Raw genomic sequence first — 19,327 nt, 5'->3', positions numbered from 1 at the left:
TACGGTATGGATATTTCTGATCATCGTACATGTTGCTGCTGATTATGAAAATATAGGAATGAAGACAGAAGGTGTATAAATAAATCATGTTCCGAATGTCCATCACTGGTTTTTGAGATAAATCGGGAAAAGCCGTATCGAATGCCTACTGAAAAAGTATAGAAATTCCCGGAAAAGAATATCTTGTGACTATGGAAAGTTTAAAATTTCTATATTAAAAGTTTATTAATAGAGAGCAAAAGTGCTAATTATTTATTAATGTTTTAAATAAGCATGTATATTAATATAAATTAAGTCCCCATTTATTTACATAATCTTTTCGTTCCTTCAAACTTTATTTTAATATTTTTGCAACGGTGTGTATATCTAGTTGCGACACATTAATACTTTTATTCCCACTATTTTTTATTTTTAAATTCTACCTTTTACCGACAGTTATAAATCATGTGTCAGTATCAAAGATTTTTTTTAATTCTGAATTTTCAGTGATTATGTTAAATTTATTTCAGGAGCGCTTTATTCAAAATAGAAAATTTCTGTTTTAATGTTCTGTAGAGAAATAAAAAATGGGGAGAAAAAGACTGAGATAAAAAAGATAGAAACGAAAAGCTTTTTTGAAACTTTTGGGTTTTTAGGTGTTTACATTTTTTAACACCTGAAGCACACAACGTTACTTTATTGTATTGATGTTTAATTTTTAATACGAAGAAAATATGACCTCCAAAATAATCGTCACATAAATTCACAAAATTGAAATAATCTTCACATAAATTCAGAAGCGCAGCTCAAAATAGTATTACGAGCTGCTCAGCATAGCGCAGCTCAGAACAATACACCGTATTCAAGTATCATTTAATTCTACTTTAATTCTTCTTCATCAATCTTTATTCAAGCGTTCAAATACTTTTAAATTGAAAAAAAAGAAAATTATTTACTGTTTATTTCATACCAAAAGTTTTGTAAAAAACATTATAATTTCATATTCTTTTCTTTTCTTCTGTATTGGCCCACCAGCGGCCGAGCGATAAAGAACTGATAGTTCGGTCCTAGGTTCGAAACCCGCGAACGGGCTGTCTGCATGGGTGTTTTCGTGGTTTTCCCCATGTGTAACGTGTATACGAGCCAGTTTCCCTTAGAAAGTCCTCCACGAAGGCATCGCTCCCCTTAGGCAGATAGCCCTCGAGGCTTTACCATTATCACACACACACACACTCTTCTGTATTGTTTAAAACTGAGAAAGTAATTAAAACTGTGCACCTGTATTTCTATTGCCAGGTACACGTATTAATACCCTAGATAAAACATGCCGCAGGCTGATTACCGTACTTAATTCTTAAATTTTTTTTTAATTTCTGAAAGATTTCAGATTTTAACGATCACCGAAAACGGTATGTTACGGTTTCTTATGCTTTCGCTGAGCTCGCAGTCTACCAGTCTGCTGTTGGACTCACTCTGCTAATGCATTTCTTTTCGTCTTTTTAGCTTTATTATTAAGCATCATTTCTTTGCACTTATGCCATATACACTTCGACAGCAAAATTACAAACAATTTAACAACAACACAAGTTTAGAATTTCCAATGAAGTGTTATGTGTTGGCATACATTTTCCTACTTTCTTCAGTCTTTTCTCAGTTTATCATAAAAATATACATCTTTCTTACTAAGATGGCCTGCAAAACTTCTTTTTTGTCTTTTTATTAGTGACGTTTTGTTAGTAACGTATTTATTAATTAAATATCACATTCATCGCACTTAGAGCCACATAAAATTCAGTTCAAAATCAAAATCACAAAATACATAAAAACCAGGACTATGGAGCCGGAATCGGAGTCGGGCAGATTTTGGGGTAAAAGGATTCGGAGCTGGAGTCGCTAAAAACAGGTCGAGTCCGACTCCATTTTTTGTCGGACAGATTGAATTTGAAATTAATTTAAATAAATTGAAAAACAGTTAATGACAAGCTGAGTTATTATTTTTATTTATGGACTATGTACATTAATAAATAGTTATTTTCTATTTTATTGACATATTAATAAATAAATATAAGGGAAGAGGATGGGTGTGATATTTACCATTAGTGATTAACCTGATTCATTTAGTTACAAATCTCACTGGTAAATTTAGGTAAGCAGCAATAGCAGCAAGGACTACCAAAATTGATTTTATTCTTGGGAAGCGAGCAGGGAAAGGAGCAATTATTGATCAAGCAATGCGATAAGGAAGTACATATTTGATGATAAAGAGGTTGTTTGGAATGATGTTGCAGAATTGGAAACTCTTCTTTCTACACCGTATATAGCCACAAAAAAGCTGCAATCTGAAGAATTGGCAGGAAGGAAAAATGGACGAATGTAATGTTTGTAGTTTCTGAAAGGAGGGTTTATTGCCGAAGGAATCATTTCTTCAATGAAGAAAAGAGAAACTAGTTTGCTAGACAACGAGATCTTGCTGGGTTCAATATATGTAGATCCGAAACGCCGAATTTTCTTTTCTTCGCCGAACGATGAGGAACAAATTAAAAAGGCAAAGAAAGCCATCTATGAACTTTTATTAAGAATGAATAATTCTCAGAACAATTGGAGAATCAGAATCAGGACAGTCAAACTTCAAACATTGAAATTGAATCTCTAACTCCTCTTCCAAAGATGAATTAGATTTGAGAAATATTTTTGGATAATATTAAAGACTAAGGCAAAGCGAATGAAAAGAAAGAACCAAGAGCCTTTAGATATAAAAATGAAAAGATACAAGCAAGATGTCTACACGGCCTTTGAAGAAATAGAGAAATATGATTGCGCTTGCAAGGCACCTCTTTTAGAACTGATAAAAAATCTATCCTGAAAAGTTAAAAGAAGTAGCCCTAACAGTAACAGCTCTTTCTCTTACTCAAGCTAGTGTAGACTCTTCTCAACTTTGAAATTTATCAAATCGGATCTATGGTCCTCCAACAAAGAAGGTCTTGCCGAAGCTATACTGTTTCATAGAAATAACTAATGCCAGTTTTTCCATTTCATAATAAATGCTAATTAATGTAAATAATTTGCTATGTCATCAGTTTTCTTTTCTGTAGCATCTATTACTTCTTTTATATTAAAACAATAAGCTGTAACCTATGTGTATATGTTCACATATATGAGGGAGTCGGAGTCGAATCGGAATCAGAGTCTTTAAAATTCCAGGAGTCGGAATCAGAGTCCGAGTCGGTCTTTGTCCCTGATAAAAACACACAGCCCTGATAAAAACGGCATACCTTTAGAATTTTCGATAAACAGTCTTGGTGCCTTGGAGATAACAATGTTTTTATCCGTACAGTGTTGCCATTTCTCGCTTTCAAATGGTTGAGTTTGTTAAAAATTCATTAACGTTTGACAAACTCTGAAATATAAAATTTGAAATCCTTCCAAGTGTACATGTTCGAGTGGAGAATTACATTATTTAAAATTTGATGGAACTAGTTATACTCGTTTTCGTAACGTCGTTTTTTCACAGTGTTAAAAACATACATACATTCATGTAGATTCCTCATTATTTAATTTCTTTAAAAGTAATACACGGCGATAATATTTCGCGGCAACAATTTGAAAAGTGATTTAGAGATTTACAAACGTCAGACGTCGACAGATCACGTCTCGAGACTAATACCCCATTCGGGCTAACGCTATTTTAAACTTCCCAAGATTAAAAATTAGAAATGTCCCAAGATTGTAAAAATATGTTGTTTTAAAGCTATATATGTTTTCGAAATAATTTGAAAGCTAAAGCGGGGGTGTCTAACATATGTATTAAACAAAGATGGAAATTACAGGTATTTCTCAGCATTTTTAACATTTAAACCATTCTGATCGATTCATTATTTTTTGAATTATGAGCTTTATATGGACAGCTATAAGCTGCATTTCATACCCTCTGTTATCCGTAAACCTAAGGAAATACATTTAGAATACGAGTACATTGAAAGCTTCTTCATTATTTCTGTAAACTACCTGATAAATTAAAAGTTTAAAATTTTTCGGTAACTTTTATTTCATGAAATGCATCAGAGAATAATGGGTACATAGTTATAAATTACTATTTTCTTTTTTTATGCAATTGTAATGATCCTTTAATGAAAATGAAAATCCGCTGAGTGTTTTTATGCTTCATTTAAATTTACGTGCACCGTAAGAGAGTTTGTTGATCTATAGGAATAAATAGGCTGATGTAACTCGTTTCAAGAAAATTTTTGAAGAAAAAGACTCTTCTTTCAGGTATAAAACGTGTAACTGCTCTTCTTCTGTATCCATGATTAGACATGTAACAAGACATCATTACGTAACAAATAATTGCTTAATTTATGCTATTACTGCAATCTCCATCCATAATGATGGAAATGAAATCGAATTATCACCACGATCTCTTACGCTCATAACGGAAATAGGTTACGACTTAGCAGACACAAAGGTTTCTTCTTGTCTTTCATCACCATCACGGATCTCTCTCCGCTACAATTCTCTGCTACATTAATGGACGGGAAATTTACATAAAAATTATGTGATATGTAACTGGAATAAGACCATAGAGAATTTGGATTAACTTTTTTTGGGAGCACATCGAGTAGTGCTGCCTGTAAAAATTTGAAGCAATACCTACTTACAAAATTATTTAAATGTCAAAAAGTAATACATTAAAACCAGAATGAGCCAAAAATTAGCTACTTCAAAAGTTCCTAAAAATTAAACAAATGAGTATAAAAGGGAGTTTGCTCATAAATGAATCATAAGAAAGCAAATTTTCTTATCGACAAGAAGCATAATATCAGCTTCGGTTTAAAGCCCATCGGAACTTCGCTTCAATACTTTTCGAATTTTCGTTGAAACGGTAATTCCAGCTGGATCCCCAAGGAGGATGAAGTTTGCTAATTTAGAGTAATAGTTCCACCAGAGGCCAAGTGGTTACGTTCACTGACTAATAGTAGCTCGACCCCGGTCTGGACTCATGCAAATGGACTGAATGGATGTTTTTCATAATTTTCTCATGCGTAACGTGAATAAGAGACCCTTACAGAGTCTTACACAAAGGCGTTGTTTCCTTTAGGTACTTAGTCCTTGTGTGTTTTGCCTTATCCATATAACCTAAAATTTCCGTTTAAATTGATTATTCAAGTATAGGTCATTTCTTTAACTTAATTTATTAGTTTTTATTTATCTTTCTACATTTATTTTAATTTTTAAATTATTAGTTATTTATTGCTTTACTCACTTATTTTATTACCCTTTCCTGATATAGCTTTTTCATAGGTCCTCAGCTTTCTTAAAATTAGGAAAGACTTTCACCAAGCAGGAGCACTGCACCATATCTAAATTAACAATTATATCAAACTAATAGTACGACTAACGATACTGAATAAGGAGGTTTTTTTTCTGTTGGGAGTCTTGTCATCCTAAATAGCTGAGTCTATATACATAACGAGTTTTCTTGCATATAATGACTACGATCATTAATGCTAATATGATACAGAGTCTTCTGTCGTGAAACACCGAACTAAATATTTACTCATGCTAATCGCTTAGACGGGACTGTGGTTAGTGTCTCTGATTGCCGTACGGAAAAGCCCGGATTCGAGTCTCGAAGAAGGGATGGATGTAATTTGTCAGTTTTTTAATAGGAGGCAATGGTGGCCCACCTTTCGGGTGTCTCCATAATAAAGCGACCATCGCTCCCGGCTTTAATCGTGGCCAATGCCTATAAACTGTTAGGGCCACCAGTGGGGAAAAAAATATTTACTCATGCCTCCGGTAAAGGAAACTTTGATGTATTTTTATGCAAACCATAATCCATTATATCAACTTGTTAAATTTTTATAAAAATTTTAAATTTATATGGATTAAACACCACAATATAGTTTACGGAAGTAAATATATATAAGCTAAAAATTAAACATAATTTCCAAATTCAAAGCAAATAAGTTTTTTTTTTCTAAGTTTATGCTGATGTTTCAAAGTTTAAGAGCTCGTCTTCAAACACACTAACCAGAGAGGAAGAAGACTGTGTTATTGAAATAATCTTTACGGACTGAGATACTCAGTTTAAAACCGCATTATTTCAAACGTCATTTAATGGTACTTCAAAATTTATGAAATTAGATGAATCAAATAATTATCAATCTTTATTTAAGTGTTGGATCATTTTCGTACCACATTTATTTTATCTGTATTATGATAGAAATTATTTGAACAATTATTAAAAAAGGGGAAAAAGTTATTTATGACTTTTTTCGTCGCAAAATTTGTGTAAAAATTGAAAACTTATAATTTTATTTCCAGTTATTGTTTCCTTTCCTTCTCTCTATATTGGCAGGTGATTTATCATAATAACTTGATTGATAAATTTTCAAATTGAAATTTATATTTTCTATCTAACTCTCTCAGTGTAGATTTAAGTCAGTTCTGAAATAAAATGTTAAACTTCATCATGCTGGCTCATATAAATAGCTAAAATAATAGCTGTCTAAAATAAAATAGCTTTAGTAATTTATGCTGTACATATTTAATTTGATGACTGCAAAACTGCTTTAGTTATTTTCCATTTTTCATAATATAATGCATTTACTGAAACTGAAAATTAAAAAACTATATCTGTATATTTCGCACATTATGCTTCTGCAGAGTTTTCTTTACCTTGTGCTGTTTACTTTCATAAATACATACACTTTTTTCTTATTATTTATTTAGTTCTGAAATAGATTAAATCCACTGATCCAGAGACCACAATAACCTTTAAGTTTTGTAATCTCATTGTTGTAAGCATTGTTTGTGCTTGTAAAACTAATATGATAGTTTATGCTCTATTCTTAAAAGATTCATTTTATGATATAATTGTCTCATCACAGTTGTTTGATATTTTGGAGCTTCATCATCCAGTCTTTTCGATCATACGTTTTTAAACCGGACCTTTGGCTTAAAGGAGTTCAAAAATATAATATTGACGCTGTCGAAGTGACAGTTCAAACATTTTGCTACGATTGCTCAAACAAGTACACGAAGACGCTGAAATTATAATGTCATTTATCATGAATTCGCCATTCAAACTTAAAAATAATGATTATTCCTTCATTGCCATCGTGACAACTACAGAACGTGAAAGACATGAATGGCATTTCCATTAACCTATTTAAAGCGAACGATGTAGTATGAACTGAACTAGTTTCAGATTTTCCTGTCGTGGCAAATGTCTTGGGGATCGTAGGTGTAGATTGCTTAACCGTTTACCCTGCTAATTCAGTTATCGTTAGAGTGTTTACTATTTCTTTTATTATTTCCTATTCTATTACCATCTAGAAAAAGGACAGATCATAAACGCTTGCATGTTAACGTTTGAAGACAGTCACATCTAGCTTACGTATACTCTTTCACTAATGAATTCACTAGTACTGAATGTTCATAAATCTAATATATGTTATATTGTTATTACCAGGTAGTTTTTCAAAATTTATAATTAGGTTGTTATTTTTAAAAATCTTCTGTGTTTCCTCTGCAGAAATAACATTGTGAAAGTCTAAAAACATTTAACCGCAATATATAATAAAAATAATCTATTGTTACTAAGGTCAAGAATAATCTTATAAAAATGTAGTTCTATTCAAGTTGGGATTAAAATAAATGATTTATGATGCAAAAATTACAAAAGGCATTCATTTAACATAAATTTTATAAATGAACCTAACTAGATTCTTTGGCGGGTAAAATTAACTCGGTGCATTTTATTCTTCAAAAATAAAACAATTTGCAAAAAAAAATTGCTTTAGTTGTAAGCCCTGTATAAAAATGTAGCTACGATTTTGACATCAAGGTCATATTTTCCAGTCATTTTTCAATACGTTATTTTTATAATTCAATTATATTTCTAAAATCACTTTTTAGAGTCATTAGGTTATTTGCAAGAAGAAGACATGAAAAATGTTCAATGCCCTTACCGGGACTCGAACCTGGACCTCCCTAATACGAATACGCGCCGCATATGCTACCGTTACAAAACTGAGGCATGCTGGAAGGAGGGAAAAATAACCTTATAACTTTTTGTTTTACAAATAACTACTAGACGTCTATCTGTCAGTGCTTACGGTTGAAAATATGTATAAAATTATTTAATTTGCTTATTTTTTAGATTTACATGGTTACTCGTGTATTTCAACTATTGCATTATAGCAATTATTTTTAAATAATTTTTATTAAGGAAAATATGGATAATCATTGTTATTCATTCCAAGACTTTGGAAGCAGTATTAATTGCTTTAAAATTTCTAGAACTTAAAAACTGCACACGCTCAAAATTCCAAATAATGGGTTTTTAATTATTTAAGGACATTCTTCATATTCGATTTGTCGATGTGTAACATAAATGAAATTTTTAGTGAGACAGTACGAGTAAACTAATTGTGGTTTCACAAATGGGAACATGCTAAAAAATTATGCAGAATTTTTTCAGTCAGAATGCACTTTTTCTATCTGTTTTTCCTATAAACAGATAACAATAAAGTAAAGTTCTTTTTAAATGTGTATTAACACCAAATACGAATTAAGTTACAGTTAAAAATTGTAATTGTAATTGAATTCGTATTTAGTACTAATATGTAGTTCATTACATTAAAAGCTTATTTTGTGAGTGAATGACGAAAACATTTCGCTTTTGAATTTTTGAGTTGAACAAACCGTACAATTACAGGATAATAGGAAATGCCTTTTGCTCTATGGGATCTTATTCACTTTTCGTGATTTTTATGTGTAATGTAAATATGGGCCAGTTTCTCTTAGAGAGTCCCTTATCAACAGTTGTAGTGTGCATTGTTTTACTCTAAAACTCTAATGCAATTAAATCTAGATATTCTTGGAAGCATTGGGAAAATTACTCTTTTATTATTCATCATAATCTGATCCTTGCGTTATTCTGTTAGCTAAAAATGTTCGAAAAATATGACCCCGTAGCTAATCTTGTTAAGATAATTTTATCTTCAGAATAACAGGATCAAAAGTTGAAACTTCTGGCAAATAATGTGTTTGTGCTATAACTAGTATTGTTTCTGATCAAAGAAGTACAATTTTCTATGCTTAATTGTTTTTTCTCTAGAATAAAACTCTTACATAAATCTGATCAAAGAAGTAAAATTTTCTATGCTTAATTGTTTTTTCCCTAGAATAAAACTTTTACATCAATTTTCGAAAGCTGCTATATCCCTTTCCTCTACAACAAGAACTACGCTAATCTGGAGGATGTAATCTCATAAATTTCTTCTATATATAGAAAATATGTTGACTGCCAAATTCACTTGTTGCTAATTTCACACATGTGAAGTGTCACACATGAGAAGTGAACACAATTCCCCACAAACTTTTGGAACAGAAGTAATTATATATAGTTAGCAACTTTAATAGATTCGTTTCAGCCTCTCATTCATTTACACAAGTGGTACTGAAAGAAAAAAACTCTTTATTATGAAGCAAGAATGGTCGAAATACTTCAAACTTCAAAAAGAATGTCTCCATATTAAAAAAAGTTTTGAATACTTCAGATTATTTAGAGACATTTAGTAAGTTACAGTATGCAAACAATTCCTGAGTATTTTACCGAAACACTAAATTTAACTTAACTAAAAAACAAAAGGAAACAAGCAACTAATTAATAAAAGGAAACTGTTAGGTAAACTAAATAATTTTTACGTTACAAGATACAGTAATAGCATTGCTCTTCACTTCATGCCTGAAATGATATATTGTTGTTCCCTCTACTCTTGAAGCATCATAATGTTGCGTGCGTACGGGTTCGTAATAGATTGAATGCACAAAAGGCCGATGATAGGTTAAAAGAATTTATTTATCAAAATAAACACTTCAAAGTTTTGGAATTTTCAGCAGAAATACTCGTAGAGGAGTTCAGAGTATCACAGAGTACAATCAGTTGTTACGCATCAAACAACAAAAAACGTTAAACACAACGTAATGTAAAGCGCATTTAAAGAGAAAGCTAACTCGGATATGTCAGTTCAAGTGAAACTAACAATTCGCAACAACAATAACTAAGCAAATGCGAGAAGATGCTCTCTCTTCGGCCTTAAATAGTTTTCAACCAGCCTCCGAAATATTTCTAGTACTTTTTGCTTCTCGAAATTACTGGAAAGCAATACGAGGGTGGAATTACGTTACAGCTAACATAGCGGTCAATTATATTTATTCAATTTCAATGCATAGGGGCTAGACCAAAATGTTACTAAATAGTCTCCAAATTCGGAGACTTTTAGCGATTTCTCGCCAAATTTGGCGAGTCGCCAAATTTTTTCAAATTGCCAAAACCGTTGTCAGTTTGGTATATCTCGCCATATTATCGAAATATCCATGTACTCAACGTTAAATGCACTTGTCCCTATATTCTTATTTTTCCGGCATAGTTTTTCTTTATATTTTTCATGTTACAAAAGAAATACAACAATTTTACTTATAATTCTACTAAAATTACCTATCTAAGTACAAAATTCGTAACAAGAATGTTATTTCTCATTTCGGCTTTTGATGCAATAGTTTATCTTTACATTTTCTGTTCTTTAAAGCAGAATAATAATATTCCATGTTTATCTTACAAACCGATCATATAATCTAATCAACAATTCAAACTTAGTATTTCAGCAAATTATAAAAAATACTTTATGTGACTGGTTTTCCTGATTACGGCAAAGCACTCGAGGACTATTTGCATAAGAGGAAGGATGCCTTCGTGCAGGACATTTTAAGGGAAACTGACTCATATACACATTACACATGGGGAAAAAACCACGAAAACGCACATACACTCAGTCCGTTTGCCGGGATTCGAACCCGGATCGAACTACCAGTGTTTAGAGTAGCGACTGTGTAGCTTGGCCGCTGATGGGCAGTGTTTCATATGAATAGCGTAACTATCGAAAGTCTAATAATTATGGACTTAGATTTGCTATTTTGAGATCATATTCAGATTGAACATTTAATCTACGAAAGATACGAGTTTCCTCTACGATACAATGCATCTTACCGTTCTATAGCAATTAAAACTACGAAGAGCAAATATATGACTATCTTCAAATTAATTTTTTTATAAGTACTTCAAATGAATGATACAATTAGATATTACGGCTAACAGAAAATTATTATTAAAAAGCCTAGATGATAAAGTTTTGTAAGTCCTAACTAATTTTCCTAAAATGCAATGTGCGCTCCTTTTCAGCAATCGTTCTTAAAGAAACAATATGATTTTAAAAATACCTCACGAAAGTTCCTTCTTTCAGTAATAATAGACACAGTATATTTTGTTGAATAAACTAAATCCAAAAACAAATACAATAAGCAATTTTTAAGATTCTAAGATGGATTTAACTTGATTGACTAAAACGAAGAAAGAAACGTTTTAAAAAGCTTCAATATAAAAAAATAAGAATAAAAACTATTTAATTTATTTCTGTGAGACGTAACTCTATGAAGGTCATTCGTTCTTTTATAGTTAAAAAAAGAACAAGGTTTGCCTCCTTTTCGTCGTGAAAGAAGGTAATCTTTGACGCAATATGATTAAGTGCATCAGACTGGAGATTTTGTCAGGAGTTTTCTGTAACCTTCAAGACAATTTCGAGATTAGTAACTTTGGCTAGATTAATCATAACAGGTCAACTTAAAGTATTAATTGAACTGTTAGATTAATCATAACAGGTCAACTTTTCTCAATCTCTGCTCTTCTATTTACATTATCTTTCTTTTTTGTATTCAGAATGATCTTCAAATTGAAATTTACGGGTAATACTTTAAAACAAGTGATACGCTTCATTTTAAAATAGTCTATTGTTTAAAAAATAGAGTTTTAAAACTCTTACTATTTAATAAAAGTTTTAATTTGAAAAGTTTTAATTGAGAAACCTTTTTAGTTGTTCAAATATTCTGATATTTTATAAATAATTTTAAACTGAATCTTTAATATTTAGTTATCTCGACTTCATTACATCATCACAGACACTGAACAGGGAAATATTGCTATATTGTTATCTGATTAAATTTAAAGATAAATATTTACTTTTCAAACAGATACACAATGAGATCCGTGAACTTAATTATCCGAGAAATTTTTCAACTTTCATATCTCGATAAACTGAGTCACGTAAAATTTAAAACTGAGTATATGAAATTGAATAAAAGACTATACTGTAGAAATGGTCAGAGATTGTTTACCTAATGTAAGGGTCCTCAAATGAATTCTAATGTTCCTTTCTTTGGGGAAATTAAGGTTCTTTATTCTCCTTCTATAAAAAATAAAATATGCATTAAAATGCAAAATATATGAGTATGTAAAACTGATGTAATAAATTAAAATTCCTTTCTGTTGAATTATTTATTTCCATGTGAGAATATATCCCTTTATGGACTCAATCATTAATTAGCTTTCTTGTATATTGCGAAAGTGAATGATTACAATATTATTTGTAAAATATATAAGTACTTCATCCTTTGAAAGAAGTTCACTATTATCTTCATTTCAATCAGTTTTGTGAATTAGAAATATAATTAAAATTATTTAAATTTATTTTGTTTAGTATTTTATGTAATTCATTTATTTCAATTACTATTTGAACGTATTTGGCATTCAAAGTGATTTATTTCAAAGAATCGCAGTATACATGTCATTTATTTATTTTAAGTAGACGTTTTGTGACATTTATTATTTCTTTCAAATATTATCTTTCCAAAAATATAACCTAAAAATAATTAAATTACAGATTTGAAATAGTTATTTGGTATTTAGTACTCTCGAATGACAATCTCGAAGTTAGTTAGAATGGGCTGCGAAATGGAATTATTTAGAGAAAGCACAGCGATTATTAATAAAAAAAGTGTTAATCATTAGTGAAACAGTGATCATTCACTAGTGAAATACGAATAAGTGGTGAGAGCTAGTGAGCTAATTACTCGTATTCAGGAATGAGGAAATGCCAAGCCCGAAAAAAAAGAAAGGAAAAAGAAATCTTTACAGAAATCCTTTCTTTTACAATAGCCGATATTTTTTTCCTAGATGGACTGTAATGAAATAGTAAACAAAAATAAAAAAAAGCTTAAAATTATAGATGGATTTACGAGATCTAACTAAGAGAAGTATCTTTATATACATGTTTGTTACTGTTTTCTTACCAATTAGTGAATTTTTTTCTGAAGTCAATCTATAATTATTATATCTCCGTTTTCCGCTTTTATTGATAGAAAGTAATTTCGTGTTGCTAAAATAGTACTTGAATGTACGAGAATACGGATAGGTAGACAAAAAGTATTCCCTTGTTACGCAAGACAGTGTGCATTTGTTAATTTTATCTGAATTTAAATATTTATAATGAACAATGATTTAAATCTTAGCTTCATTTATGTAGGAATTCTTTTTGAAAATAACCTTAATTAACTGCTTTTTGAGCTTTATGAGAAATCGGCATAAGGCTATAAATAAATTAAATTAAGCAAATATTAACCTTAGACGGAAGTTAATTCCATAGGAAGAAAAATACTCGTTTCATTTCAAGAGAGGAGGGCACGCAGATTTAAATTTTAAATTAGTATGCATTATTATCCATAGGCGGTCTTTATGAATAATTAAAATTTTCAGGCCTGGTTGACGATGCAAATTAATTGTCCTATCAACTGTTATCAGTTTTTTTTTTCAATAGTTCACTTAATCCTTTACCGAAACCATGAATTATTTTTCTGTTGTATTAATCTGGGCTTTGATATGGATAACTTCCAAACATGTGCTCTAAACTCACACATCAGTATCTACCCAATGAAGAAAGTGAGATGTTACGTATTTGTGGAATTTAGGTCGAGATGCTTACGTATTGAGGATTATTATTATTGCTAGTCATTTTAGCAGTACTCTGAATAGCAGTTGAAAAGACATTACTAGTTTTCCATTAGAAACACTGAAAGCATTTGGTATTCACTGATGCATGAGAATGTGTGAAAAAGGGAAGTGCTTTTAAATAATAAAAATGTTAGAAAGTTTACTCCTTTTACTACTCTTCCACATTTATTTTTGTTCTTTTATTACTGTCTGGTATTGGTTTCAATGTTTCATTTAATAAGATAGTACTGGTTCACCGTCTTTATTTCTCATTTTACTGGCATTACTCAATCTTCAGTTTTAAACTCTTTTGAAACCCTACATTAAATGCTATCTTTAGAAGCTTAGTATAGAAAAATGCACGGGAGTTCTTTTTAATCATTTGCATATACAAAAAAAAATTCTGTTTTAAACATTTTCATATATAAAACAATAACATTTCTGTGTCAAAATTTAAGTACTTAAATTAAAAATTATTATATCTCAGCGTATATCATAATCTCAGCGCTGAGATTATGATAATTTTTATTAATCATAATAATCATATTAATAAAAATTATCATAATCTCAGCGTTAATTTAAAGTATAAAAGTATAAACTTTTGTACCAAATTTGGTGCAGAATTTCTAAAATGTTCCAATGAATTCCATTGGGCCATGAAAATCAGTTTAAAAGCCGTGCTATATAATATGCCGAGTTTTTGCATAGATAGAAATTTTCGTTAATAAAGTTAATTAATCCTTCAGAAATCACGTTAGGGAATAATAAAAATATATAGAATAACAGTTGAATGACTTATAAAATTATTATCAATCCTTCAGGTACCGAAGCGAAAATTTGACAGAAAATATTATAGGCTGCATAAAAAAAACACTATCAAAACAAATAAGTCTCATTTCTTACTTTTTATTTAACGTCGAAATATTTGATTGACCTTAATTCCGAAGAAGAACAAAAATTAGCTTATTTACATAAAAATGTATATTACTGCAGCTCTGAAGGCTTTCTGTTTCAGTTGACAGAGGAAAAATTTATACTCTCAGCTGAAGACGAAATTATAAATTATTCTCAGTATCATCCGTGGAAGATTTTTTTCATATTTCTGATATTTAGATTTATTTTTAAGTTATGCGTAATTATTAAAACATTATATTCATTTTAAGTATGGATAGTTATTAAAACATTTTAATAATGTAAGATTTTATATATGAAAGGCGAAAAAATATATCCAATTTTTCCCTAAATGAATTTCATTCCATCTTCTGCTGTCAGCTATGAAAGAAATGAGTATGATTTAAGTAACGAAATAAGCCCAGCTTTCATCTCATTCGTTACGATATAAATACGTTGCCTTCATACAAAAAAAAATCTGTTAATAACATTAATAAATAAATAATACAAAAATGTTCGTGAGTTGTTAAACAAGCTTTTATAAAACAGGAAATTCTTTTCATTTTATGTAAATAACGTTGTTTTAAAAGAATGTTATCGAACTTAGAAATAATTGATACTGAAGTCTTTCAAAATTTGCGTTCTTCCTCTATGTTTTATTCCAATTAAGCTAAATACATTTTTGAATACTATGAACAAAAGTACGAATAAATAATTATAAGGAAAAAACACCTTTGTTGATTAATAATTTCGTCTAAAGTGAAGCAGTATCCGTTCTTAAATTAAGAACAAGCATTTCTATTTATGGGAAAGATATTTATTAATTATTCCTCAGGGAACTCTGTATGTAAAGCAAACATTTTTGATTCATTTAAACATAAAGAATATCTTAAAGATTGAATTGATGTTTTTTTCACTGTAATTATTATAACATCAGATTTTTTTAACGGAACTTTATCTATTTAGAGTTAAAACTGTTTTTGTAATACGTTTCGTCTCATTTAAAGTAACTGTAAAGATGGAAGTTCGCGTATTTGATCAATATGTAAGGACGTAAAGTTTTTAGCCACTTTTATGAATAACATGCATAATCTGATTATTTGTAGTATTTTTAAAAATTTCTAACTCTCAAAATGCAGAAATTCAATTTGTAGAACCTTTACCATAATAAATCACTTCCATATTTTATTTTCAATAAATTGCACAAACGAGTATTGCTGGTGAGTTGTTTGAATTACACATTCGGTAAGATGAAAGGAACGACAAACCATGAAATTTTTTTAAAGTTTCTGATGAAAACGCATTACCCCTCAATTGTGAAAGATGTGTTTTAAGTAACATATATTTCGTATTTTTTTTTAATTTTTCCACATCATCAGCAGCCTTTAAATTTTGCAATAGTATGGTACAGCTGAGAATTTTGAATAAATGTAACTTTTTGTTTCTAAAACTACCTTTGGGCACTTTGTCTTTAGTCCTTACTTCGTAACCTTGAATTTTGAATTAATTTCGAAAGATGACATTATGGACCTGTCCAGAATTTTTTTCTCTGATTTTTTGCTCTGATTACTCCATCTCTGTCTCTAACCCCGCGTACTTGTCTGAAAAGCTCCGCAAATTTAACTCACCTCTCAACTGCTTGAATATGGAATGAGAGGCAGAAAGTGTATGGAGGAAGTACAGAGCTTTCCTTCATACACTGCTTCAAATTTTCGCCGGATAGATTGGATGTAAGAAGTGACTGTGTAACTTCACAATCCTGCCAACTGATGAGACTAATATAATATTGTGGATTAATGTTAATTACTAGAATCTTGAATTTTCGTACTACTGGCAAGGAGGTCTTCAAGGCCCTTTGACCGAGACCTAGCAGAAAGACTTCGTCGCAGACCTAACTCTCAAATATGTTTCTGTTCGTCTGCAGGCTTAAGCTACCAGCAGATTCTCCGGATACGTAGTGTAACCATTCGCTTGACCCTCAGGTTGAACCATCCACGATGACCCTCAGGTTATCACTGAGGTACAGAGAGAAAAAAGGGTTTGCCATATGTTGATGGAAACATACTTAATGGTTGGATTGTATTTAATGTGAAACTAGTTATATTGGAGCATATACTTTCATGATAAAAGTAGCCATCGCCTTCAAACTTTCAGATAGATCAATATGTAAATTCAAAGAAATATGTTGGCTATAGTCAGCTATCTTGCATCAGTTTTCCAGGACATTGTGTCGGTTATGCATTTAGCTGAAGAAACAGATCGGCTTATATCCTACAAATATTTCTAATCTCTACTGAAATTTACAAAGTGATTCTTTCTCATGCCTGTCAAATATCTCTTAAATGCTTGAAAATCAACTGATGTGGGAGTGCTCACAAATGATGTCTCTAAAATTCACGAGACCGGCTGTCCATCCGTCGAGATTATTTCATATTCGGACATAAAGGTAGAGCGTTAAAATGAAGCTGTCATATCTCCCACTGCAAATAACTTCCAAACTCTTTCTCTAGTAAACAAATGACATCTCTTGAATTTACTGTAGTCAACTGCGTTTCCATCGCACTCAACAGCTACAACCTAGGATGCATCAATTTTATCATCTTTCAGAAAAGTCAACAAACTTGATAATGCATATTACTGCACCTGCTGATGCAATCTATCGGTAGACAGCCAACTCGATACCTGTAAACCGGCCTCAATTTTATAATGAAATTTAAGTCATGTTGCAAAAAGTAAAATATTATCATTCATTTTTAAGTGAATAGTAATTTCTTTCAACTCAAACAGAAATATTTTACTGTTTTTTTAATTTTAAAAGAGGTTGCTTAAAGTACTTCGCATAATGCATTGCCTTCTTTTTCACGCACATCTACAGCAACACTAAAAAATAATCTAATGGAATATTTTACTATAATATGAAAATTTAAAGTAAAAATTGCAAACTTTCAAGGCTCTTGGGCTGAATGAAGATGAAATAGAAAAATTATGAAAAAACTTATCGAGTGATACATTAGTCAGTACACAACTTTTGAGGGCTAAGGCGTTTAAATTATATAATTTTTATTTTTTCTCTCCATCCTAATGATCATGTACGTGGCATAATTTTCTTTGCTATATATATTCGGATGTTGTCAACTATAAAATATGAAATTTTTTGGAAACTATATTTTATCGAAAAATTGAATAACAGAATTCAAAAAATTAAGAAAATTATTATAAAAATTGGAGAAGTAAGAACAATGAGAAAAAGATGACTAAGGAAATAGTTAAAAGAGTTTATATAAACGTATACAAACGAATTCATTTTTCCATTTTGTATCTATACGTATTTCTATTATTTAAATGTACTCACGAATTTGCAATGTTCTTAATTCAAAAATAACTTGAAGTAAAACTCAAAAATTCAAAACTAACTTCAAAATTGCATTTGAATATGTTGAGAAATACTCGTATAAATCACTTTCAGTATGCATATAATTTCACTAAAGATATTAATTTTGTATTTGTATGTTTCAGTCGGAGCTGGATCTGCCGGGGCTGTGGTGGCGAATCGACTTTCTGAAGATCCGAGTGTCAAAGTCCTAGTCATCGAAGCTGGTGGTAAAGAGAATTTGGTAACAGATATTCCATTAGCAGCGGCCATGCTTCAGCAAACTCCCATAGACTGGGCCTACCAAACTGAACCCCAGGAAGCAGCTTGTTTCGGACTTGTTAATAGAGTGAGTGATTTTCTGATTAAGATGCTAGTAGCGTTAATTTTTCTGATACTCTTCAAAAACATATGTTAGGCAGAATAAAAATATCAATATATTACTAATGATTTTGGTTGCTTATTCTTTCTTAAACTGGCCGTCCTTTCATATAATATTCAAGCCTGTAATAATTTCTTCTTCTTATAAATAAATAAGTTTGCGTATTCTTCCCCAAGAGACATTTTTCCATTAATTTGATAAATTTGTCCATTAAATAAATAATCTCAAATTTTTTATATGAAATGTTTGTAAATATTATGAAACATAAAAATGCTGCAGTACTGTTTATTATCTCTAAGCATGAAATTGGTAGAATAGGTCCTATTCTAAAGCCGTAACTCACAGCAATAAAATTTAGTTTAATTCTTATATCCTTGACATCTCTTTATATAACTTGTAGCATTTAAGATAAAAATAAAAATGAAGCCATTTGTAACAACAAAAATGAAGCCAAAAAGTTTCTTAAGTTAAGGATACTTTGCAGTGAAGCAAATTTTATCGCCTAATTTTCTCAAATTAACTCAGTTAGCATCTCTGTACCTATGCAACACTGTGGCATGTTGCTAAAATTTTTCTCATAAAACTAGAAAATAAATTAGAATAATTAAAACATGTAATTTAGAATTAGAGCAGTAATTACGCTACAACTAATATTTATAATACAAATAAAACTTTATTATTATCTCGCCAAAGCATTAATCTTTGAATAAATATTCTTCAGTGAATCTTCAAAATTAGAATCTAATTTTTATCTCCATTTTTGTGCTTAATGTTCCGAAGTTATTGCAAACTCGCTGCCTTTATTTTGGACATTACT

General features: G+C 30.5%; 1 protein-coding gene across 1 annotated transcript in view; it reads left to right on the top strand.

The window, feature by feature from the left end:
- LOC118202899 (glucose dehydrogenase [FAD, quinone]-like) overlaps positions 1-19,327 on the top strand; it is a 184,538-nt gene that overhangs the window by 96,717 nt on the left and 68,494 nt on the right. The window contains exon 2 of the mRNA XM_085815908.1: positions 18,275-18,477. Coding sequence (XP_085672034.1) covers positions 18,275-18,477 — 203 coding nt within the window. The remainder of the gene's footprint in view (positions 1-18,274; positions 18,478-19,327) is intronic.

Source organism: Stegodyphus dumicola, chromosome 1 (assembly GCF_044657685.1).
Source record: "Stegodyphus dumicola isolate Sdum_Otavi_A_Nest chromosome 1, ASM4465768v1".
Lineage (NCBI taxonomy): Eukaryota > Metazoa > Arthropoda > Arachnida > Araneae > Eresidae > Stegodyphus > Stegodyphus dumicola.
Note: the sequence above shows the minus strand (reverse complement) of the source record. Positions and strands in the feature narration are given on the sequence as shown.